This window comes from Bactrocera neohumeralis, chromosome 4, assembly GCF_024586455.1.
Source record: "Bactrocera neohumeralis isolate Rockhampton chromosome 4, APGP_CSIRO_Bneo_wtdbg2-racon-allhic-juicebox.fasta_v2, whole genome shotgun sequence".
Lineage (NCBI taxonomy): Eukaryota > Metazoa > Arthropoda > Insecta > Diptera > Tephritidae > Bactrocera > Bactrocera neohumeralis.
The window spans coordinates 75,716,720-75,743,663 of NC_065921.1; the positions used below are offsets into that span (position 1 = coordinate 75,716,720).

At 30.7% G+C, this 26,944-nt stretch overlaps 2 protein-coding genes and 1 long non-coding RNA gene across 19 annotated transcripts in view; 1 reads left to right on the forward strand and 2 right to left on the reverse strand.

Annotated features, from left to right (window-relative positions):
- The window catches only part of LOC126756770 (cholinephosphotransferase 1), a 27,765-nt gene extending 12,150 nt beyond the window's left edge, over nucleotides 1–15,615 (reverse strand). For 2 of the 10 annotated variants that reach the window (XM_050470123.1, XM_050470132.1), the window contains exons 1-3: nucleotides 14,723–15,614; nucleotides 4,797–5,037; nucleotides 4,548–4,706 (exon numbers count right to left, since the gene is read on the reverse strand). In XM_050470123.1, the coding sequence (XP_050326080.1) occupies nucleotides 4,548–4,706; nucleotides 4,797–5,037; nucleotides 14,723–14,940 (618 nt within the window). In that variant the 5' untranslated portion in view covers nucleotides 14,941–15,614. Of the gene's footprint in view, nucleotides 1–2,654; nucleotides 2,784–4,547; nucleotides 4,707–4,796; nucleotides 5,038–14,722 lie in introns of all 10 variants that reach the window. The other 8 variants (XM_050470131.1, XM_050470130.1, XM_050470128.1 and 5 more) reach the window with 8 other exon arrangements.
- The window catches only part of LOC126756773 (uncharacterized), a 26,761-nt gene continuing 7,103 nt past the window's right edge, over nucleotides 7,287–26,944 (forward strand). Inside the window, exons 1-3 of one of the 2 annotated variants that reach the window (XR_007666644.1) lie at nucleotides 7,287–8,357; nucleotides 8,419–8,526; nucleotides 10,443–12,088. This is a non-coding gene — a long non-coding RNA (uncharacterized LOC126756773). Of the gene's footprint in view, nucleotides 8,358–8,418; nucleotides 8,527–10,442; nucleotides 12,089–26,944 lie in introns of those variants that run through there. The other variant, XR_007666645.1, reaches the window with a different exon arrangement.
- LOC126756772 (growth factor receptor-bound protein 2) overlaps nucleotides 21,390–26,944 on the reverse strand; it is a 42,015-nt gene continuing 36,460 nt past the window's right edge. For all 7 annotated transcript variants that reach the window (XM_050470134.1, XM_050470138.1, XM_050470137.1 and 4 more), the window contains exons 3-6: nucleotides 23,764–23,861; nucleotides 23,570–23,689; nucleotides 23,326–23,491; nucleotides 21,390–22,478 (exon numbers count right to left, since the gene is read on the reverse strand). In XM_050470134.1, coding sequence (XP_050326091.1) covers nucleotides 22,305–22,478; nucleotides 23,326–23,491; nucleotides 23,570–23,689; nucleotides 23,764–23,861 — 558 coding nt within the window. In that variant the 3' untranslated portion in view covers nucleotides 21,390–22,304. The remainder of the gene's footprint in view (nucleotides 22,479–23,325; nucleotides 23,492–23,569; nucleotides 23,690–23,763; nucleotides 23,862–26,944) is intronic.

Genomic DNA, 26,944 nt, shown 5'->3' on the forward strand with positions numbered 1-26,944 from the left:
GAAATAACAGTAAAATTATAATAAAAACTGAAGTTTTATTATATGATTTTTTATAATAAAAAAAAACTATATTTTAACGCTAAGTCTAATAAATTATTTGATATATAGCCAAGAGTGTCATTTTCTGTGGTCTATTATTATTATTTTTTTTAACCAATACCTATAAAACACACCACAAAGGACACTAAACCCTGACACTAGCAACCTAATGGATGAAAAACAGTTATAAAGCGCACCACAACCAAGTGAAAAAAGATACGTCCATAAAGAAATACTTTAATAAATGAAAAATATATATAAAATACAACAGTAGAGGGAAAAACTAAATAACAGGTTAAATGTTAATAGAGAGCACTAAGTTTAGATACATACAATTATATAGTATATATTTAAAACAGGCAGTAAATAAGATCAATGAGCAGTGAGCACGTTCAGTCATTGATAAAAATTATTTTTTTTAATAAACACTGAGAAAATTTTCTGCTAATGCTCAAGGATTTTAAATATTGCATGCTTCGCTTGTACATAAATATATATGTAAACCAATGTAATACAATAACAATTAATGTTTAATGAAAGTAATTATTTAAATTGTATAGGAACATATTATAGTTTATATACTTTACTATTATATATATATATAAATAGTGTTTTATGTAATTAGAGTTGCCATCATAAGTTTGTCTAAATTATCGCATTCTCTCAGCTAAGTCTTTTTTTAATAATTTAAGGGAAATTAAATACAAATGTTTAAGCAAACATTAACAGCTAGATTTAAGAAATAAATATTTCAAATAGTAGGGGAAAGTAGATATTGGAATAAATCGTTTGCATAAAAGGAATTAGTAGGTCTTGCCAAATTTTGAATAGCAAATGCTTAAGTATTTTTGTTATAAAAATATTTTAGAATTTCTGGAAAATATGTATTTTTTTTTTATTTTTGTTTTACCAACAAACATTTTTTTGTTTGTAAAAAAAAAAATTTTTTTGTTTGATTTTTGTTAAAAAAAAATTTTTTTTGTTTGATTTTTGTTAAAAAAAAAAATTTTTTTTGTTTGATTTTTGTTAAAAAAAATTCTTTTGAGTTTTGTTAAAAAAAAAATAATTAACAACAGCTCGGTTTTCTGGGATTGGTACTATTATTTTAGATTTTACAATCAGAAAGTTGTCTTCCGCAAACAGTTACAGCGTGTTACAAAATTTAGGTTCAATACACCGCATTTAGTAATTATATGAAAAAAATAATGAAAGCTGCCAGCGCCTAAAACTAAATTCCGAAAAGATTTTAAGCCTACAGATCTAATAATTTGCTATGTGTTGAATACCTATTTTAAAATTGGTGACCCTGTAAGAAAAATTTAAATGCGATTAAAAATGGTGACCCTGTGGGACAAATTTGACTTCGAGTAAAATTGGTGACCCTGTAGGAAAAATTTAAATGCGACTAAAAATGGTGACCCTGTAGGACAAATTTGACTTCGATTGCAAATGGTGACCCTGTAGGAAAAATTTAACTTCGGTTAAAAATGGCGACCCTATAGGAAATTACACTGGCAAGTTACGGAAGCATATTTTTTGGGGTCGAGAAATTAATTTCTGAAGCTCATTTGTATTTGAGGCGCACGTTAGGTGGCGCTGTGCGACAAATTTTACTTTACAGGGTCACCTGCTTTGAGTATATATCAAAAATAATAGATCTGTATGCTAGAAATTCTGTAGCCTGCTGATATAAACTTTCTTTTCAGCGAATGCGCAAAATTTTTTTGTATTGATTTATATGAACGTGTCATTTTAACCTATTTTCGAAACGTAATTACTATTTTTGAAGATAAGAAATGGAATTTGAAGCAAAATTACAGTAATTTGTGTATAAAAATTCCAATAGCTGTACAAAAATAATGTAAAATTTAGTATATAGTATACTATAGTAGCGAACAAAGCAACTGACAATTTGTTTTAAATACAATTTAAGTGTATTTTTAATTGAAACGAAATTTATATGAATTTATTCAAAAATAATTTAAATCAGAATGTAATTTTCTTGATAAAACTTTAAAAGGGCATAAGTTTCTTTTGCATTCCACAAATAAACTTGCAAAACTTGCTTAATGTAAGGGAAACAAATTTCGAAAAATGCATTTCGGGCATATGCATATTTAAAAATTTAATATTTAAGTTGATTTCAAACTAAATTGTACAACTTTTTAAAGTCAAAGTGGCATTGAAAGCGTTCATGCTGAAATTTTTGAAATTGTATATGTTTTATCAAAGGCGAAATTTGGCAACGTTGCAATGATTTTGCGCGCTTTTTAAATATGACTTCAAATTTTATATGAAAAATTTGGCAACGTTGTGATGATTTTGACCGCTTTTTAAATATGACTTCAAATTTTTGAATAGAAAAACATTACTATTTGAATTAAATTGTAAATCATATGCATTTTTATGTAAAAAAAAAAATTCCGTTTAATTTTACACATTTGCTTGCAACGCTTAAGATTAGTGCGCCATTTGTCTACTTTTCTTATGCAACAACTTTTTTAATTTTTATTTAATACGCCGTCTGTCTACTTTTCTTATGCAACAACTTTTTTTAATTTTTATTTTGTTCAAGAAAATGTTTTTTTTTTTGTTTTTTTTTAATACAAACTTACTGCAACTGTGGAGCCATTCTTGCCAACACCGCCAGCCAAAATAACTGAGAATATAAACCATAATGACCAAATACCACATACTAAGGTCATTAGCGATAAGGTGGACCACAATTGAAAATTACCAAACATCTAAAGGGTATATATTTATAATAAATGTATATAAAGATAGCATTGAGGTAAGAGATTGATATTTTTTTGTTTGGTTTCTTAATGCAAAAATGATGGCTTTTTCCAAAACAAAAAAAATTTACATAAATAATATAAATAATTTTGTAGAATTGTTAATTTTGTTGAAATTTTTTTAACCAACTGTATGTATGTTAGCCACATCACCTATGCATGTATTAAGATATGTATGTATATTCGGTGTTTAGTTTACAATAATTTAGCTGCTAATATACACTTTATTTAAAAAAAAACATATTTTGTGTGTAAACATGTGAAAAATGTAACGGTTGTTTTGGGTTACTTAATATTATGCTAGTAAAAATTTTGTGGGCCAAACGGGTTAAAAACCACAATAACATAAATACATAAAATACACTGAAAAATAAAATTATATTGAATAGTGTACGAGTGAAATGTAAATAATATTGTATGTATAATTGTAAAGAAACTTCAATTTGTGTATTAAATTAGCAGTTCCTAAAAATATGCAGAGGTTTAAATCAATATGTATATAATGAAAGTGCTGCGGTTAAAATGTGTTTAGTCTCCCAAACTAAAAAATCGGTTTTTACATAGTAATGGCATCTCCGAAATAGACTGCCAACTATTAGACTATTCACTTGAGGATTTTTTTATTACTTTGTTGAAAATTGCAATTCGTTATTTAGATATAATTATATTATATAAACAGGTATGTGTATACACATTTTTATATACATATACATATATTTTTTATTTTTTTTTTTTTAAATTTTTTTTTTTTTTTTTTTTTTTTTTATTTATTTTTTTTTATTTATTTTTTTTTATTTATTTTTTTAATTTTTTTTTTAATTTTTTTTTAATTTTTTTTTTTTTTTTTTTAATTTTTTTTTTTTTTTATTTATTTTTTTTTATTTTTTTTAATTTAATTTTTATGTATATAAAGTATAAGGTGAATTTTTTAAACGCCGAAGACATCAAAATTTTTACTCCGAATTTTTTTGAATGCTAATTTACATTTAAATAGATTAAAATCAGTTTTCCAAACTAAAAAATGACTTTTTACGTAGAAATAGCTACTCCGAAAATTTCTCCGAATTTTCGAAAACATCTCCAAAACTCTAAAAATAACACTGGAATGGACTGCTAACTATTAGACTATTCAGTTTAAGATTTTTTTAATACTTTGACGAAAATTGGCATTTTGGGTACAATTATATTTCAAAAGGGAAATAAAACAAATATTTAAAAAAAATTAATAAATTTATATAACAGGTACTTAAAAAACAGGTAACTCAAAGTATAAAGTGATTTTTTTAAACGCCAAAGAAATTAAAAATTTTACTCCGAAATTTTTTAATGCTAATGTACTACTAAGAAGATTAATATCCGTTTCCCAACCTAAAAATGGCTTTTTACATAGTAATAACAACTCCGAAAATAATTCCGGAACTCCGAAAACAACTCCGAAAATAACTCCGGAAAATACTGCTAACTATGAGACTAATCACTTGAAGGTTTTCTAATACTTTGTTGAAAATTGGTATTTCGTTCTTTGTCATTCAACACCTAAAATCAAGTATCAGAAATCCACATAAATAAAAATATAAACCTAATAGCTAAAGTCTAATTTTTAATTAGAATTACAGCCTTTAAAAATCTTTTTTTTTTAATGCAAACACATTTCAACCGCAAACACTAAATAGCAATTTTCCAAAATTCTTTTAAAATGAACAAAAATCATACCCGCGCTTGCCACACATCAGAGCCGAACACCGCCGATATAATATGTATAGCCATGATGGTGAATTGTGCTTCGGTCACATCGATTTTGCCGAAGCGCAGCGTGCCTGAAACGTAGGTCTGCCAGTGGGCGCAATAGAACAGGCCAATGGCACAAAAACACTGCAACAGATGTTAGGTTATAAAAATATATACATACATACATATACATAGTATGTTTATTATTACATCTGAATGATTTGTAGTACGCACCTGAAAGAACAACCAATTTGGATATTGTCCTAATTGGCAGGATATACACGCGGAGAGCGCGACGAAAACGGTCGATATGGAATCGCAACCATGATCGAAGAGCTCACCCAATGGCGATTGGGTATTTGTGCGTCGCGCCTGCTTGCCGTCGATCGAATCCAAACTTTGATAAACAAAAAGTCCGAATGCGCACAGCAGGCTAGCCCAGCCGGGTGGCGCCGACTTGCCATCGGGACTGTAGCTGTTATGTGGGGAGAAAAAAGACAAGAACTTCAGTTAAATTATTCGTTTATTAATAACATATTTACTATTGTATAGGTTTGATCGGTTGGTGTTAAGTTGAGAATGAAGCAAATAATTGAGACGCTTCTATTTTTACTGTTTTATATTTATACGAGTGCATGGATTTTATAGCCTCTACAGTGTCTCAAATTGCCTTCACTGTTTATAAAGAGAAATCAAGTAAATATTTATTAAATGGAAGTTAGACAAAGAAAACTCTTCATTGTTTGTTATACAAAAATATCCGAATTTACTCCGGTTTTTTTGCAGTAGAATTCACTATAATAATGATCAGATTATCGTTATATGACTTTAAATAGCAAATACAACTTTACAAAAAAAAACTCCGAATTTACTCCGAAATTTTTTTGCAGTGGAACTGACTATAATAATAGTCAGATTATCGTTATACACCATGTAAAAGCAAATACAACTATAATTTAAGCGTTTTTAATATATTTTTCAAGAACAAAAATACTCCGAATTTACTCCGGATTTTTTTTCGTAGAATGCACTATAATTATAATCACATTATCATATTTTACAGCAAATAAAACTATATTTGAGTAGTTTTTAACATATTTTATCTAACAAAAAATACTTCGAATTTACTCCGAAAAGTTTCCGACATCTAAATGCAAATACAACTTTACATTAATAATTATAATGTTTTTTTCTTGACAAAAAATACTCCGAATTCACTCCGAAGACTTTTTGCAAAATAAAGCTCTGTAATAATAATCAGTATAATGCTGACGAGACTCTCCAGAATGCCTTGCTGTAATATAAAAGTGGTATAAAGTTATACCGACGTCGTAGCCGCTGCAACCAAATATTCGGAGTTCTTTTATAACCCCAACGCAAAAAAAATGTGCTATTTGCTAACTAATAAAGCCAGAGTATTAGTAATTTCATCAAATTGTTGAATCATTTTATTTATAGTAAAATATCTTTGCCTCCATGTGACCTAGTATTATTTTCCCACATAACTGGGTGTTCCTTAAAAAATCATAAAATGCATAATAAAAACTTGATACGCTTCCAAGTATTTATAATTTATTGCCCTAGTTTAATACTTAATGGTTTGGCATTGACTGGTAGGAGCAACTATTATTAGAAAAAACCCTGCACTGTTTACATGACCCTTCGAGTAGACAACACGCATTCAAGCAACTCGCTTATGCTATTAGCAAAGGTCTACAAAAAACAATTAGAAATATGTACGAAAAAAAGCACGCGAGCCTAGCTAATGTACTTAGGTGTATGAGTTATTAATACGTTTTACACATATGTATATACATACATACATACATACATATGTATACCTTGATTACAATGGTCACTAAATGGAAATGATGTATTGATTTATGCTGAAACCGAAGAACTTTAAATAAATAAAAAAACAAAAAACATTTTCCTGACGGCATAAAAGTGGAAAACTACTAATGAGTGTGTGTAAAACTTTTTAATATGTAATTTGAAGGTACTCCTTGTATAATGTAAGCTTCCAAGTTCAAAATGCCACTAACAAGTCACATCTGCCAATTCCCAATTATTTTATGAATATTAAGCTCGAAAATCCTTCTCCACCTGGTCTTTCCAACAGAGTGGAGGTCTCTCTCTTCCTATGCTTTCCCCGGCGGGTACTACGTCGAATACCTTCAGAGCTTTCGCTACCTTATGTAACTCTTCTGGAGAAAGCAGAACTAACGGTGCGGTTGTTGAGGCCAATGATATCAATATCATCGGCGTACGCCAGCAGCTGTACACTCTTATAGAAGATGGACATTTTCTATTTAGATTTGCAGCTCGTATTATTTTCTCCAAGAGTAGATTGAAGAAGTTGCACGAAAGGAAGTCGCCTTGTCTGAAATTTCGTTTGGTATCGAACGGCTCGGAGAGGTCTTTGCCAATCCTGACGGCGCTTTTGGTACTGCTCAACGTCAGTTTATACAGCCGTAATAGTTTTGCGGGGATACCAAATTCGGACATCGCGGCATAAAGGCAGCTTCTAACTTATCCCACGGTAATTGACGCAGATTGTGGGGTCTTTTTTGTGGATTTGGCAAGAGCACACTTAAATTCCAATCGTCGCGCATGCTTTCGACCGACCATATTCTACAAAGAAGCTGATGCATGCTCCTTATCAGTTCTTTGGCGCCGTATATGAATAGCGCGGCCGGCAATCCATCGGCTCTCGCCGTTTTGTTGTTCTTCAGACCGGTATTTGCTACTCGAACTTCTTCGTGGTCAGACAATGGAACGTCTGCGCCATCGTCATCGTTTGATGATACGTTATGGTATTTCAACGCTGTAACCATATGTCGGTGACTTAAAATCCTCCAGCGCACATTTGAAAAATATGCAATATAACATATGTATGTGCATGCATATTTCTTGGCACATTAGAATCATAACAATTCAAACTCAACGACCTGTTGCGAAACGTTTGCGATGTAGAAGTAATCAAACTGTTGAATAGATTCACCAATTGTAGGCTTTTTCCGACGATTTGCTGCTTTGCTTGCAAAAGTCAACGCCAACACCAAAGCCATTGTCAACGTTGACCTCAATATCAGCGGCTGCGCTAGCAACAACGATGACAATTAACTGTCAATTCGCGCCAAAAACAAACACGAACACTCTCAGCAGTTTCTCATAGAACCGCAAACAAGATAGAATGAAAGTAGAATGAAATGAGTGCAGCAGGTAAACTATGAAAAAAAGTGTGAATAAAAAAATTAATAACAAACAAGAAAGCCGGCATATTGGAATATGCACATACACTATTATATAACTACTAACAAATATTCAGTGAGTGCTGTGTGCGCTGTGAAAAAGCCGGTTAGAAAATAAAATGGGAATTCGTCATAAGTCGCTAAGCAAAACAATTGCATGTGTTGTAGGGAGAGGAGTGGGTGAGAAATCGCACAGCGCTAAATGTCGCTAATTTGTATGCACTTGCGAATGTGATGTGCACAGGAGTGCAAAGTGCAGCGGATCAAGTTGAATAGCAATAAAAAAAAATAGTTTGCACGCTAATACAGATTTAGACATTAGTACGATTGTAAATGGAAATGTAATGCTGTAATGCGCAACTATAAAACAGCGACACGTACAGACTCGGCGTGTGCATTACCTACTCGTGGATAGTATATTCAATTCAGAGATTTAGCAATTGTCTTAATAGTTTGTAACACGCTCAAATTTATATGCAAAATTGGCTGGAAAGTGTGAAAATTATAAATCGCATCTTTGGAATATATTCTGTAGAGAAATGTTATTAAATGTTGATTAACCATTTATACACATATTAATTTTTACTTTTTCTATAAAATAGCTGAATTTAACGCTGTTCTTAACTGGCTTTGTGTTTTCATGTGTGATTGAGGCTTAGTGGCATTGTGGAATCAGCTGATGTGTGCTTGTCATAAAGACATCAAAAAAGGTAAACAATGCTGACATGAGTATGTGTGTATACTATATTATACTGCTATGCGTCAACTTACGCATTAGTTTGTTTATACTACATTAACTTACGTCAAATAATTTGAAATTATAGTAACTACTGATAAAGCGCACGATTTTTGAAAAAATAATTTAATATGTACATTTACATATGTACATATATCATATGTATATTTACAGTGCCTTTAAAAATTACATTTTATTACTAGTTTTTCATTATACAAATAAATTTAAAAAAATTTCACTAATTAATTCTTTTCAGCCAAAATTTTTTTCAGAAAGACTTTATTCCAACAAAACTAATAATAAATAAGTCAAACTAATAACAGATTACTAATGTTATAAAAAAGTATTACTTCTATATACAAGGTGCGTTCCAAAGTAAACAGGACCTTAAAAAAAAAAAAACAAATGGGTTTTTCGGCAAAATCAATTTATTTGATTCAACATAGTCTCCTTCTGCGTCAATACAGCTTTTTGCACGGTCCAAAAGCAAGTCGAACGAGTGTTTTAGCTCGTTGCCTCTAAGTATGTCTGCATAACGCTTTCCTTTCGTGGGCAAATGCATTTTTCCGAAAAGGAAGAAGTCGCACGGTGCCATATCAGGTGAATGCGGGAAGTGGTTAATGGTTAAAATGTGATTTTTGATCAAATAATCGTCCTTCGAATGTTGGATTTTGAGCAATTTTTGGTCGTCAGCCAATTTGTGCGGAACAAACCGTGCGCACACCTTTCGTGAGCCCAAATGTTTGGTCAAAATGCGATAAATCGATGTGTTGGAGATGTTCAATTCCATTTCCATGAATTTCAATGATGTTTTCGGGTGATTTTTGATGAATTCACGCAAATTTTCAATGGAATTTCCGGTGATTACGGATTTATGTCTTCACTACCACTTTGAAATGGACAATCGATAAAAATAGCAGATTCTAACGCACCAGGCGACATATACATAAATGGCGCCACCAGGGGGCGCTAGATTCAAAAAGTCCTGTTTACTTTGGAACGCACCTTGTACTATACATACATAGACGGCGCTACCAGATTCAAAAAGTCCTGTTTACTTTGGAACGCACCTTGTACATAGGTATGTTATAAAGATTTACATATAGTAGTCAGTAGAAGCAGCAGGCAATTTTTTGGAAAAGAAGTAATAGCTCGAAGTAAGTTAACATCATCATTTGAATATTTGAACATTTAGTAAGTCATCATCAAAACAGTAGATGCAAATTGGCGAGTATAAAAAGTGTAATGCGTCGTAATACCGAGTTGTATGAATATTACGCAAGAAATGGTCTTTGTATCCCGACTGCCGATATCAGCAAAAATACATTAAAAGGTATGTACATATATGTATATAAAAGTCCATATATATATATGTATGTATGTACATATATATGTTACAATATGTCATAACGTAACACAATAAAAGCAACAATACAAACAAAACAACAATTGCAGCCGGAAATCATTTCATTCATTGCATTTTTGTGCCATTTTGTTTTTGTTTGAATTAATAATTGAGTAAATTGACCAAAGCTGGATTAAGTCAGTGACAATATTCTAATCACGCTTAATAAAAAAAGTGTTAAAAAACGTCTATTTCAAAAATTAAAACTTTATAAAAATATATTAAGAGTTTATATAAAGCTAGAATTTTCAAAAAATCGCAAATTTGAAAAGTCGTTTCAGAATATATTATTTAGTGATTAATCGAAGATTTTTTCACACCGATAAATATTTTTTTATAAACAATTTAAGATCGAAATTTTAGTATAAATCGATTTTTTTTGGAGAAACCGCCATTTTGAAAAAAAACAATTATTTTGCTTATACCTTCAATTAATAACTAGATTTAACATTATTTTAACGAAATCTCTTTTTTTTTAATTTCAGAGCATCCAGTTCAGAGATATAGTGGTCACGATAAAACGTATTTTTTGAGAGGAGCTCCCGGAGATCAGCTGTAGTTTCCTTTCCAAATAAATATTTTTACTAATACTAAGTCTTAAAATACAGTTAAGATACCATAATAAGTGTACAAATTTTTGGATCAGTAAATTTGAAAGTTTTCTCAGAAAAAATTCTGGAACTTTCGCTTTTTTCGGCGTTCTAACTGTATATAACCCCTTAAAGTGTTTGTGGTGCTAAATTTATAAATATAATATGAATATGTCTTTATGTAGAAAAGTATGTAGATCAGGGAACCATTTTTTCTTGCTTTTTCTTGACTTCTGCTCTACAAAACGTTACTTAGACATATAACCATGTACATGGACTACTGATTTATTTCCCTCTCGGACAATAAAATATTGATAAAAACAGTAGAGAACTACCCGACAAACTTAATCTAAAAGTCTTCGGTCCAAACGGGGTTAAATGCCGAAAAAATAGCGCTTGGACGCATAAATCCGGAACCGGCTGTCGTGGCTACACATCTGACACCTTTCTCCCTATCGTCCGATGTCGTCGAAGCAACACGTTTACTAGGCTTACCGTTGGATGGCCTCGTTGACAACTTTACCACCCTAACGGGGACTAGGCAACCGTTACAACCGTTACAACAACAACAGAACTACCCGAATAACCTGTAAACCTAAAGATAATGGTGCCTTCCAGCGAGTTATGTTTAGCTAAGAATCGGCATCGAACATATCGCTAGACCACTGCAGCGGCAGAATTACAACCAGCTACAACAACACCATAGACCACTATACTCAACTTAAAATTCATTGATCATATGATATAATTCTTGGTACATATGTACATATGTATATGTATGTATATGCGTACATACTTATGTATATCAATCAATTAGAAGGATTTATGTTGTTTTATATACTTTTATAAACAAATATATCTATATAAGCTCGAAATTTTTTTTGGTGCATTGACATTTGTATTATCGGATTTTATATATTTAAACGCGATAAGATATTGTGCAAAAAAATAGAACCGTTTAATCAAGGTGACATTTATTTTGCCTAGTCATGGTCTGCGCAGGCAAACAAAAAATACAATACAAAATACAAAAATGCGAAAAATACAAAAATACAGTGATTACAATAGATTGAAATATGTATGTATGGTATATGCAGTCTACCAAAGCTAAATTCATACAAAATTTGTGGAAATGAAGTGTACTATAATATAATAATGTGAAATAACAAAAAATTTGTTTTTTTTTTTTCATTTCACATTAGAAGTGTCCTCTTACAGGCACAGTTTAACTTTAGATGTTTTTCTTAAAACTTTATAAAATTGAGTTAGGCAGTTATGTTATGCATACGTACATACACATTTTAATCGTCTGTATTATTAGATAAGATTATCAAATTTGCGTTATAAATAATGAAAGCTATTAGTAATGGAAAAATATTTATATCATAAATCAGGAGATAATAATCAATGGCAAAACAAAGAATGCAGAACTACAGATCATATATTCCAGACTAACTTTTGTTTCGAAAATTTATTAAATAAATGCCGTATTATATACATATGTAAATGCATATCAGGTACTATATTCATTTCATTGCAAGTCTGTATAGAAATATTCTTTATTATTCTTTTATTATTAAGCGTTCAGCAATATTGGGGACATGCGTAGAAAATACCTTCACTGACAGATTTTATTGCTTTCACTTTGCTTTCAAAGTCAGCTACTACTAATTATTTTAAAAAATTCCATTTTATTACTGATTCGGTATTTGTTTAACCCTTTCGGTGCGTTTTGTGTACTTTGCTTTGCTTGCGCTTGCTTTACTACATTCGTTCTGTGCTATGTTTAATTGAAATTAGTATCAACGTAATTGACCTCAGAATGGCACCGTGAGACTTGGGATCGCATAACCGGCAATTCATTTGCACATATGTGTAGTATATTTGTACATAAATACACACAAACATACACACGTTCTCCCCAATGTAACCAGTGTCAATTGAAAGTAATTCAATTACTGAATTTTTAGAAAAACTTAATTTTTTAGTTATTTTTAATTTGAAGCAATACATACACATGTTTATTGTTAGACAGGTGCGCAGCATTTTTAAATATTTTATGACATTTAATAAACGCATTTACTGTGGTGTATAAAAAAAGACTAATAAAGCGAACTAGAATGTCACTAACCCCCATAGACAAAAGTTCATCTTAAGTCATATAAAACATTGTTGCGAGATTCAAAGTTGTGAAAGAGTGTATTCCGGAGAAAATACCATTTATATTATTGTATGTATAATTTTTAATATCTTCACTTCACATTAATATAAATAAAATAATTCACAAATAATTGTGGAATAACTTTTAGGAAGATAATTTTGACAAATTACTTCGTAATCTGCTTTATCCAAAACTATATGAAGTCACAAATTGCAAAAAAATTGCTAAAATTTAGTATTTTTGAACACACTGATGGGCTTGTGAATCATGCAACAAGTAATAACTTAAAAGAACATACACGCTTACTAATAAAAATGACACAAGAATGCATTTCAACAAGGGAGAAATATAGCAATGACGGCAATTAGTCTGTATTGCATCTGTTTACCCGATGCAAGCGTATACAGACACATACATGTATGCATTTCATATATTTATAAATTTTACATACATATACATAGGTATGTATATGTGTAAATCAATCTGTATTGCTTAGTCATTCTTTTGGCGTACACTGGTACTCAACCAGTGTGTTTATGGTACCAAATAGCAGCCAGTAGGCGTTTCAAATTCTGTGATGTGGCCCAATGCTTGACTATGGCGGAATAGACAGCAACAGCCACAGCGTGAAGGTAACAGTCAATGAGATGAAAGCGATCATTAAAATCGCACATATGTACATACATACTCGTACATGATTGAGCAAAAACGAAAGTAGCGAAAATATTTTAAGAAAATCAAAAGAAAGCTAATGCCAGTAGCGAAGACTGTGCAGCAAGTTAGCGTGTAATAAAGTCACAAAATTAAAAATTACACACGAGTTTGCTAAACTACAATATTTGTCCATATGTATTTCAAGTTTTTTTGTCATAAAAATCTGTTTATGGTATAAGTATAGGAGGCATGTATAATTTCATTGTACAATGGAAACTATAACAACGAGAATAACAATTATTTTATGAATAAATTGCTTTAGTTTTATATTTTGAAAAGCGATAAAGTTTCAATACTAGGCAAACTAAATTATTCACTGCACCTTTTATTCTGCTGACAATATTCAGATGAAGTAGTTCGATTTCCTAATTAAAGCACCACCTTTTTGGGTGCATTTATTATTTTCTAAAGTTTTTAGTTTTGTATAATTCGTGGACTAAATGTAAACGAAAAGAAGAGTTGCAAAAAACACAAAGAAATTTGAGGTCAAATTAAAGGCAGCTGCATTCAAAAAACAAAAAGTGCAAGTTCAGTCCGAATATTATGTGTCAAAAAACTCAAATAAAGTGAGCTAATTCGTATGCAAAGCATTCAGCATTGACGTAAAACAAGTAAATAAAATCATGAGAGCCAACTTTGAGTAGAGGGAATTGCAGCGCATGTAAAATTAAAGTGCCGGCTTTATTTTAAAAAAGATAAATGTATACTTTAGATAAGCAAATTGATAAATACTTTAGAAAAAATATTTTTTAAAACTAGGAAGCATGCCTGTTAGCACAAATTTGATATTTTCTTGACATTACATTTCCCCATTTGATTATTCTCAATGCACTTTATCACCAGTTACTTGCTTTCATCCGCTATATTTGAGCAACCACAAAGAGAGCAGTTGTGTGTAAATATATAGCAACTTTCTCGGCAAATTTCTCTCAATAACAACAAATTGGCAGCAGAGGCAAGAGCAGCGCTGTCAGTATCAGCATTGTTTTTATTGCAGCAGCTGTTGTCATCGGCACCGCAAATTACGGGAAATGTGCGAAAAGCGCGAATTGCAATACCGAAAATGGAAGGTTGCGAAAATTTCCTAGCTAATCAGAAAAAACCATTGCACCAATTAGCGCGATAAAAATTACTACGCAACAGCCACCTATATATGTACATATATAGCACTTCAATTATAATTTTCGCAAGAATTTTCAAATGTCAATATTTGTAGCGAAAGAAGTACATAAAGTTTGCACAATATATACATACATATTTATATGCATAAAATTATTTTTATTTATTGTTGAATACTTACGATACTAATATTAATGTTGTCACTATGTTGACAATCAGTCCAATGATTGTAATGAGATTGGGCGCCAACCATAGCGGCGTCATTGAGACAAGCCAATTCCACCAAGGCTGTAGCCATGGATCCAGCAGACTGCTGCTTGTGCAGGAGTATTTGTGTTCCGACAACTTTTTCAGCTGTTGAGCGCTGAGTACACGCTCCTTGTATGTGATTGATGACATGTTAATGCGCCCGAAATTTTCTCGTTGCTGTGGAGGTCAGTTTCTGTAGTTGCGTTGGTTATGCGTGCGATTGTTATAAAATTCACGTAATTTTTTATATAAGTATAAAATTTTTTATTAGAATTTACTTCAAATGTCCTAAAATACCTCGTATATTGTTATAAGCTAGATATATATGTAAAATAAATAACAATTCTTCTTTCTCCTGTGGTTTTAGTATGATTTCAAACTTTTACACCTATTTTTTAATGTGCACTACTTTTACTTGTGCGATTTATTCACGTGTTTGACTTTTACGCTTTTGTACAAGTTTCGCTTCAAGCAAAAACACTTATTTTTTTCGCTGATACATGTACACACACTTCTATAAATACAATAAACTTTTCCACAGATTTTGACCAAATTTACGTACAATTTTTACGTAAAATTGGCTTTTCTTACTTTTATTATTTAGCCGGTTTGTTGCTTTAATTTCACTGTTGCAAATACATTGGCTTCGTTGTTAAATTAATTGTTGCTACACGAAAATTCAATCCATTAACTTCAGCACACTTTTCACTCACAATTTCCACGTAGTGATCCGATGAAAATGCACTGCTTTCGAATGTGTGCAAAAGAACGACAAATGTCGAGCGAAAATTTCACACAAACGATGGCCAATAGAAATGTCAATGAGGAGATGTGTGGAAATTTGCGGGAGCTCGTGTGCGTGTTTGTCAAAATTGTTGTGTGCGTGTTGTCCAATTAGAAAAGTCAAATTGACAATTGGTTGTTGGCAGGGTTGCATGCGTGTTTTAGGTTTAATTGAAACAAGTTTCTATTAACGGTTTGCGCAAACTTACGAAAATATAATAGTATGCAAAGCTCGGAAAAAAATGTAATTTTTTCGTAGCTTATTCGAAAAATTTGATTTATGGCAATCATACATAATTTAAAATTGCGGAAGTGCACATGTATGTACATATCATACAAGGAAAAAAAATTGTGGACTGTTGTTGCTTATATTCATGTTTCATTGTACATGTTTATTCCCGTCCAATGTCTGTTTAGAGAGGATATCAAATATTAGAGGTCTTATCAGGATGAAATAATTTATACCCATGAAAGCATTTAAAGTGGGCAATAGCTTGACAAGTACATTATGGAGCCTCAAGCCAAAGATTGTCAGGTAGAGCGGTGGCATAGGCATCGTAAGCAATACAAATTTCGCTGGGACTTCAACTATAGAAGCTGCATAAATTTTCCTTCGTCTGCGCATCGGCGGCAATCCGGAAGGTATTGGTGCTGGCATAGCAGGACCTCATGCTAAACTTTTGTTTCCTACGGGACCTATAAATTGGTGTGCAGAAATAAATATCCAACACAACTATCGCAATGAAAGTATTGGTATACTCAGTGATAGTCAAACGGCATTTAAAGCAAATTCCTCTTATGACATCAAAATGCTGAATATCGGAACGTAACCAAGTGCACCTCATCTGGGTGTCAAGTCATAAAGGTATAGCTGGGAATGAGCTGGCTGATGATCTCGTATTGGCATAACAGCTTATGCGTTTACATCGCTTTTGATACAGAACGGCTGAACAGCCTATCAGTTCGCAACCAAGTGCACCTTAGCTGGATGTCAGGTAACAAAGAACTGTCTGACGAGTTTGCTCGCTATACAGCTGCTTTCAGGATGGTAGGAGCGGGACCCTGCATTGCGGTTGATCCTCATACCGTAAAGGAGCGTGCGACGACCCACAGGCATGCAATCAAGAGAAGCTTTTTTAACCTCCAGAGAAACAAATTCCGACTATTGGTGGCATTTTATACTAGACACTGCATGCTCAACACGCACCTGTTTATGGTGGGTTAACCTCTTGTGCAACCTATCGTTTTATAGACATGGAGCCGGAAACTACAAAGCATCTGAATCTAGCCTGCACAGTAGCTTGTGGGAGGAAATATTGAACCCCCTTTTATTTTGCAAAACAAAGAGAGGCTTGTTTCTTTACTGTCATATTATTACTATTATTATATTTAAATTTTTATTTCATATTCATATTTTATATCAAGGCATACAAACGTACAATATGTTATATAATATAAATGTATGTCATATAATTTATGCAAATTATAATAATCATTTGCTTAATTATTACAAAAATAAAAATTAAAAATATAAACACGCTTACTTATTTAATATATAAAAATATTAAAATGTAAGAAACAAAAACATTTCACAAATTATTTAAAAAATATGTATATGTATATACGCTTAAGTATAATGAATAAAGTTGTGCTCATTAACTGCTTAACTGTGCCATTTCAATTTTTGTTTACATAATTCGCATACATACTATGCATTAGTTAAAAATTTGTGTTTTATAAATTTTTATAATAATTTTGAAATCTGTTTTCTCGCTTTTTTTACATATGGAACACCCTAATGCTTAATAATTTTAATGTTTTAATATAAAGTATGTTATGTATAAAAAAAAATGTTTTTAAGTGGAAAATTCAATTTAAAAGAAAATTTTTTTAATAATCAAATTGAGTTATGAGTAAACAAACACAAAGTTGTCGAAAAAGCTAAATTTTATTTAAAAGTTTAATCATTGAGAAAAATATTAGTGAACAGAAATTAATTGAAGTTTGCGAAAGAGCATTTGTCAAACCTTTGTGTGTATTTGTTTAAGCAAAAATATTCTATTTGAAACCACTTTGTCAAAGAAACGAATTATTAAATGATGACACGAGCCAGCTAACTTTAATAAAAGGGGTTAGGGGTAGTCAGCACTTAAAAAACCAAAAAAATCGATTTTTTTTCTTCTCATTGGCTATTATTTCGAACAAAATTTTTTCTTCTGGCAACCACAAACAAACTAAACTTCCAGTTGACATTTAAATTTATTTTTCGAACAATAACTAGACTTTCGCTCTTAACACAAATATTAAAATCAAATTACACAGCATGCGCAAACGAAAACTGCACTAACGGGCTGTTGCTGCACCACAATATTGAAAACAAACTTAATTTAAAATAAAAAGCAGCCAAATGTTTTGCATGCAATAAATACGTTTAACCATTTCTATTAACATTGCTGCGCATTGAGCAGCAAAACTTTAATTTTTATATACTTCTTTAATTTATGGCAATATAAATTACTGCTAGAACCGTTACGAGTGTATCTTATTGTTGTGCAATGTTTGTTTTTTTGTTCTTTTTTTACTTTACGTGTTTTTATTACAATTCAGATTTTTTTCGTTGACATTTTATTAAAAAAAAAATTGATTGCACACTTTGCCGCTTCCCTATTTTTAGCATATTTAGCGCTATTGCGTACAAAAACGTGCGCCACGCAGCAAATTTTACTGTTAAATAAACAATTTGTCACCAAATAACGCTTGCCATACTTTTAGGCGCAAATTATGAACGTAAAACTGATTTGTTTAAATATTTTTTTATTTTTATGTTCACATTTCTTACGCATTTAAATGCGTAAACATTATTTACGTACTAAATATAAGTGTTGCTATAAATATGTATGTATATATATATATATATGAAAAAACCTAATAAAATTATTATAAACACTATTATTTTATTTTATGTTTAATTTTAAATGATGCACGTCACTTAGCACTTTTTATTTGTGTAAATTATTTCATGTGTTTTATTATTATCAAAACTTTATGTTTACGAAAATTTGTTGCGCAACGAAAAACGTGGCAGATACAAAAAATAATATATATATTTATAAATTTAAAACATGACACAATATTTAGACAAATAAATACATTGTTATATAAAAATATACAGTTATACAGCTGATTAAAATTTATATAGAATATTTTAAATGCAAATTAAAAAAAAAAATAATAATAATAATAAAGTAGGGGCACCGGAAGACGGCATTTATTTGAAGTATATTGCAGCAAAGTTTTTTGCAACGCAGCAACAAAATATTTTTTTCAACAATTTTTTTTTTTCTTTTTACAATTAAGCAATTTTTTATAATAAACCAAACTGTTTGTTTAGAAAATATTCATAAATATGAAAAACAGAAAAGATCTAGCTCAACTTTATCATTAAATTTCTGAAGTTAAGCTCTCTATGTGAGCTAATTTGTGGCTTTTGGCAAACTAGCAAATGTTTTCTAAAAAAATCTGCTTTATTTTTCACTCAAAACGAATGAACTTCATTTGATTTTATTCATTAAAAATAAATTATTTAAAAAATGCATATCAAATGTTGTAAATTTATGTTTGTGTTTATGTTGCTGTTGTTGTAATCGCTTTTAATTGCGTGTACCGGTTTTATTTTTGTTTTTGTATAAATTGTGTTTTTGTACGAATGTTTATTTGAGGCTGTGTGCGCAACGAAACGCGGGCCTGCAGCGTAAATTTAGTTTAAAGGAAATTTAACCTCGTAGGCAATATATAATTGTTAAGAAAAATTTACAAAAACAAAAAAATAAAGAAATATGTATATTTGTTATTTATAAATTAATTTAATTTTTTTTAGTTTTCACAGATTTAAATTAGCTGTTTATAAAGGTTAGGTGACGTTTCAAAAAAAAAAAAAATTTATGAAAAAAGGAATTAAATCAGTTGGATAATGTTACGATATAATAACAAAAAATAATATCAAATAATAATAATAGTAAAAAATATTTAAAAAATAATAATTAAATGAAAACTAATATTAGTAAAATAAAAATATTAAAAAAAAAAAAATTATAGCAAAAGAAAATAAAAACAATTTATAAAAAGTTAATTAAATAATAATAAAAAGCTTAAAAAATAAAACAAAATAAAAATTAATACATAAATAAAATAAAAACATGAAAAAATATAGAGTGTAATAAATAATAAAACTAAAATAAAATAAAACACAATAAAAAATTAAAAAATGTAATTAAAAAATATTATTTATATAAATAATAATGAAATTGAAATTAATATAAAAAAATAAATATGAATAAATAAAACTTAAAAAATAGTAATAAAATAAAAATTAATACCTAAAAAAATATTAAAAAAAATATAAAGTGTAATATAAAGTTAAGGAAATAAAATAATACCCAAAATAGAACACAATAAAAAAATTAAAAAATATTATTTAAAAAAATAATAATGAAATTAAAATGAATATAAAAAAATGAAAACATAAAAAAAATAAAAATTGTTATGGGAAAAATAAAATTAATATAAAAGTAAAAAAAAAAAATAAAAAAATTCTAAAAAAAATAAAATATAGTATAATATAAAAATTAAAAAAAAAAAACAATAAACTTTCATTTTTCAATCTCGTATTTGCCAAAAACTTAAAAAAAAAGTAATTAAACACAAATTAATATAATTAAATAAAATAAAAAACATTAAATGACGCTTACGGGGTTACACGGCTTGAAAAAAAATATTTCTTATTGTCTTAATTAATGCTATAACACCGCAGAATATTGTTCCACATATGTACATATTTAAATTGATTTTACTGTAAAAGCATTTTTTTCGAAACTGAGTTTTCAAGTCGGTTGTCAAGATTTCTCGTGAACTACTCAAACGATCTTAATGATTTTTCACAGGTCTTAAGATATAATTTACAAGGTAGTGAACGAAGTATTTTCTTTTCAATTACAACTATTAAAAAAAACAACGAGTAATTAAATTAAAAAAAACAAATTTAATATTAAAAAAAAATAATAAAAAATTAAAAAAAAAAATAATAAAAAATAAAAAAAAAAAAAAAAAAAAAAAAAAAAAAAAAAAAAAAAAAAAAAAAAAATAATAAAAAAAAAAAAAAAAAAAAAATTAAAAAAAAAAAAAATAAAAAAAAAAAAAAAAAATAAAAATAAAAAATTAAAAAAACAAAAAAAAAATATTAGAAGAAAACAAAAAATAAAAAAAAATATTAGAAGAAAAACAAAAAATAAAAGAAAATACTAGAAGAAAAACAAAAAATAAAAAAAAATATTAGAAGAAAAACAAAAAATAAAAAAAAATACTAGAAGAAAAACAAAAAATAAAAAAAAATATTAGAAGAAAAACAAAAAATAAAAATATTAGAATACCAAAAAAAATTAGAAAAAAAAATAAAATATAAAAAAAATTAGAAGAAAAACAAAAATAAAAATAAAAAAATAACAGCAAATAAAAAATAAAAATGATAATAAATGAAAATAGAAAACAATAATAAGTACATATATAAAAAAAATTAAAAAAAAATTTATTTTCAAATAAAAAATATTAAAAATATATTTATTTTCCAATAAAAAATATTAAAAATATATTTATTTTCCAATAAAAAATATTAAAAATATATTTATTTTCAAAAAAAATCATTAAAACCAAGTATAAAAAGAATAAAACCATTAAAAAAATAATAAAAATGACGTTTAAAACAAAAAACAACAAAAACTATGCAAAATGTCCCGACAAAGTAAAAAAAAACTTATAAAACCACTGCGAATTTTACCGAATTTATTTATTTATATCAAACCATTACATTGACGAATAAATAGGTCAACTCGCAGCTTGTGCTACTTTACTGCATTAAATCACGCAACAAGCGCACCTGCTTCATATCTAGCGCTGCAGCCGCAGTTTCAGCCTCAAATGAAAATTCATGCGGCAGACAATGCAAGACTATTTCGTTTTGTGGCTAAACACGGTCTGTAAAGTGCGCTTTTCAAGCTTTTTCATCGCATACAAAAAACACTTATACATGCATATATACATATGTATATGTGTGCCTAACGGTAATAAATGATGCTGTGATGTATCGCAGTTAGATGTAGTATGTCTGTATGTATGGCTTTGTATACAAATTGAACCACTGAATGAGGGGTCACACAACTAATCGTGGCTGTGGTGTGCATTTGGCGAGAGTTGCATTTCTACACACCAACAAAAAAAAAACGAAATAAATTGAAATAAATGTATAACCTATTGTTAGCTATTGCCAGTATGCGCCAATTACTATGTATACTAAATACTTTAAATTTGAAGAATTATTGAAGTGTCACTTGTTGTTGTTGCGCGCTTGTGCATGATTACAGTACTACAATTCTGATTGCTATTGTTGCTGTTATAGCGGCAGATGTGTGTGTGAGTGTGATTTGTGAAAATTTGCTGGTGGAAAGTGTTTTTATTGTTGTTGGTGGAGTGTTTTGTTGTTGTTGTTGTTGTTATTATTGTTGTTGGTGGTTCGTTTTTCAAGTATTGTTTTTGTTTTTATGTTCGTTTATTGTTTTTGTTTCTTGTATGCAGTGTTTTGTTGTTGTTGTTATTGTGTTTTTTTGTTTTTGTTTTTAATTTTCTTTCATTTATTTGTAATTTTCATTTATATATTCATTATTTTACGAGTTTCTATTCTATTATGAGTGGTATGGCGTTACATAGGTTGCTGGGAAGATGCCTTTCCGATTGCCGATCTCACCATTCCACCAATTCTCATCAGATCGATCTGTGACGGTGATGACGTCGCCGCGTCTGAAGTCCAATTCACCAGATTCTTGTGGCACAAAATCATACAATGCTTGCACGAGCATCTGTTCGGTGGCGAGAGGAGGAGAAAAGAGAGAATGGCGTAAGAGAATATATTATATAAATAGAAAATCGTAAAAGATTACAATAAATATAGCAAGAAGGTAATAAATTATATAAATCGGTAGTAAAATAAATGCGTACGAAGTAATATTGCCTACATTTAGGAGCGCATGAAATATATAGACGAATAATATACGGCGAGACCAATTAATAAAAACTTTGCCTAAATTTAGGCGCGCATTAAATGTCATAAGTAAGAGTTAACAGGAGAGTTGTTGTTGTTGTAGCTGCAGAATTCTGCCGAGTTGACAGTCCTTGACCGGATAAAAAAACCAGGTCCGTTATTGTTACGTAGATCCGACTGTCGTGGGAACGGTTAACTTAACGGTAAACACGTTAACTTCGACTGATCGAAGCTATAATACCCTGCACAGGTTCATTTCTTAGAGCATTAACATAAATAAAGGTCTTTAGATTGATTTTGATCGAACAGTTTGTATGACAACTACTTGATAAGTGGTCCGATCTGAACCATATTCTCTAAGATCGTAGCATTGTCTCGGACCATCATCTAAGCCAAATTTCGTCAAGATATTTTGTCAAATAAATCAGTTTTCCATACAAAAACCTCTTTTGGATCGGTCAGTTTGTATTGCAGCGTCAACTAATAGTGATCTGAAGTCAGCGGTACCGACAAATAAGCAGTTTCTTGCGGAGATAAGGAAGTGTGCGAAATTTCCGTTCGATATCTCCAAAGCTGTGGTACTTTTCCTTACAATCTTCGTGGTAAAAATAATTTTCGGCCATAAAAAAGCACGCAAAACCCCATCTCGTTTAGCACTCACTCACCTCTTCATGTATCATATCTCGTAATTTGACATCTTGCGATCTCGATACGCTTGCGGTTCGATGATACTCCACCAGCTCGTTGAGTGAGTTGAATTTAACAACCCAAAGGAAGAATTTACCCTGTGCGTCGCGTAAAACTTTGAAATGTTGCACACCATCGGGGCATCTGCGAGTGTATCGGAATAAAAAAAAACGGAAAATTAAAAATCTCATGCATTTTTCGGGGGAAAAAATGTACACTTACTTGACTGATAATGAGAAATCACCAGGACTGGATTCACTAATGCGAATTAAGAATGCACCTTCATGTTTGTTTGAGAGCAATTTCTCAGCATCGGCACGTGTGATGCGGCCATAGTACCAGCTGCATTTATTAAAAAAAAATACAAATAAATAATATTTTAAAAAATTTTATATATGAGCTCATCACACACTCACTCATGATTTTTCATTTCTATATAGTTACTGGGTATGAGACCCTCTTTACTGTCTAATTCGGCACGATACCAATTTGAATCATCTTCCATGTTTAAAATCTGTAAATAGGAAAGTAAAAATTTTTAATTAATTTTAATATTTGGTGGAATATAATTTTGCTTTCCAAAAAAATAGATTTTTTGAAATTTACAAGTAGATATGTATGTATGTATAACCCCTTTAGTTGTGGTTTTTTACAAGTTGAGTTTTCATTAAATTTCATAGCAGTTGCGGGCTTTGTTGTTGATAATTTGTTGGTAATAAAAATGTAAAACAGTTCAAAAACAATTAAGTATTTTTATTTTTGCTATTAACAATTTTTTTAAATTCATTGTTTGATGTTTTGTATAATGAATTGCTTTGGCAATAAATTTGCATAACAAAGCATAATAATTTACTGCAAAACTTTTTATGGCACTTGCAACGTTTTTTTAACTTTTTGATTTTTTTAAATTTTTTTTGATTTTTTTTTTGAATTTTTTTTTAAAGTCCTCAGCTAAAAGTTGTATTGTAAAATGTTAATTTAATTAATGAATTCAGTGCAATTGTATTTATTATTCTTTTATATACACAAGTCCTTTTACTAGCGGAGATGTGGAAAATTAATGCGAATGTGAGTTTACTTGGTATTTATGAGTCCTCCTGAATATCAATATAAGCTGTGACACATTACATACGTACATACATATGTATGTATACTCATGAACACTTTTGACCGTACTGTGTGAGAATTGTTTATAGAATTTTACAACAGCGCGCACATTACTTTTTTTACTTTCTGAAATATGTAACGTGCTGCAGCCTCCGCCCAGTAGTAGTCGCGTTGACCCAAATAGCATTGAAGCGTGAACTAGCGCCGCGTGACGTGAAGCTGACACAAAAAGCGCGAGAATTCGTTGACAAAAGTCATTAATAATTTGTTGTGCGGAAGCGAATTGCGAAATATTTTCGATTTTTTTTTTATAATATGCGCACATATTTCGTCTATACTGTATAATTTTAGTAAATTCACATATAAATATTTGTTTGTAAATAGATACATACATATGTAAGTATGTGTCAATTAGGCATGGCACAATGTCAACATTCGCATTCGAATTTCATCGCACTTTATTTGTCTTATTAGCACGAACTTCGAACATGCATAGACATGTCATATCAATGAACTGTGAATTCCAATTGGAATGGCGCCCCGTTGCAACGACAAAAGCAGAAAACAAAAAACAAAGAAAAAGTGAAATATTCGCTAACGAGATAAATTATATTCTCTACATTTAATTTATGTTTGAAGAAAGTTCGTGTAATTATTGGTCGTTGCAAGTAACTGCAGTTCGTCAGAGTTGTAAATGCTTTTGTCAGAACGTGCAGCAATGCGAGTATGCATTTTTTTATAAGCCGCGAATTTTTGCACGACTTGAATGAATTTTTAAATAATTCAAATGAAGGTCATTTGTGAGCAGGGCACGTAAAAGTATTGTAAAAAGTTGTTGAAAATGGCTTAAAGTAAAATGGAAATCAAAAGTAAGGTTATGTTATGTAATGTTATCGAATAGTTTCATGCGAAACTAAAAGCTATTGATTTGAATAACAAAGAAAAGAAATAATTTAAACGTAAAGGTTATCGTACCAATAAATATGTATGTACATATATTAATATCGTTCAGAAGTGCCATCACTTAAAGCATTGACAACCACTCCCTGCTGTTTTCATCCTTAACTATTCGGAAATAGAGTCCCGAGAGAGAGAAATCCAAGGTTGTTTGTTTTACTATACTTTTAATATATTTTTATTCGAAAGAAATCAGCTTTAATTTGGTATACTTGACACCAGTGAGGAAGAGGAGATAGTTTGATGTCTCCTGTAGAACATTTACAATAGAGAGGCCCAAATGTTACCGGTTAAGGGACATAATACACTCCTCTCAAAGCAGTTTCGGCTAGGCTGCTTTCACAGAACCAACCCTGCAGTTATCTACTAGAAGCGAAGCCGCCTCCTAGGAACATCAAGAGGTCCTTCCTTGATTACGCCGACGACGTCGCAGAATTCCGACCACAAAATAGTGAATAGCAAAACGGTGGAGCCAAAACACCGCCCATTGCGGACGAAGATCTCGAGTTGGCCCGAAAATTTAGAGTGCCACTTGCGCAACTTTGTTCTCGGCAAGGTAGCAGGTTTAACTTGTACTTATCCAGAATCGACCCCGATATACCAAACATATGTATGACCAGCGTGCAATGAGTCCACGCATGAATCTAACCACCTTTTTACATACCCAGCTAGCCACCTAACACTCCTATCCCGATGGTTCGACCTCGTTAAAACAGTACGTTTCCTAGGTTTAACGTTGGATGACTTCGATGATAATCGATCTTAAAACCCAAGCGGGAACTAGATAACCTCTACAACAACAACAGCAGAAGTCAGTTTGATGTCCCCCCATGAATCTAACCATGTTTTTGCATATCCAACGAACCCCTCATCAAAAACCCCCTCCCTATGGTCCGACTCCATTATAACAGTACGTTTTTCAGGTCTACAGTTGAATGACAACCAATTCGATTCTTATAACCCAAGCACGAGCTAGATAACCTCTACAAGAACAACAGCAGAAGGCAGTTTGTTGTACAAATTGATTCAATCTTGAGCTTACAACTTCCGCTACACTATAGGCACTTCCGCTGTCGAAGGTTCTTTCGTTGAATTACACATCTTCAGCCATTCAGGTGTTCGATCTAAAGATATCCAACTGCAGCAGTTTTCTGGCTTCATATAGGGACTGCCTTTAACAATCCAAGTGTGTTCCTCACCTCTGAGGTCAGCTGTAGAACCTAACCTAAACCTAGATCTTTTGAGATCCAACTGCAGCAGTTTTCTCGCTTCATATATGTACAGATTGTCTTTAAGAGTCCAAGTGTGTTCCTCACCTCTAAGATCAGCTATAAATCCTAGCCTTAACCAAGATCCACTGAGATCCAACTGCTGTAGTTTTCAGTGGACATAGAGCTTGCCTTTAACAATCGAAGTCTCGGAAAGCAGCCCTAGAACCTTACCAAAACCTAAATCCACTGAGATCCATAACACTAGGGTTAGGTTAGGTTGTAGAGTTGATCCAAAATCGATGCATTTCACTTGAACAGATAT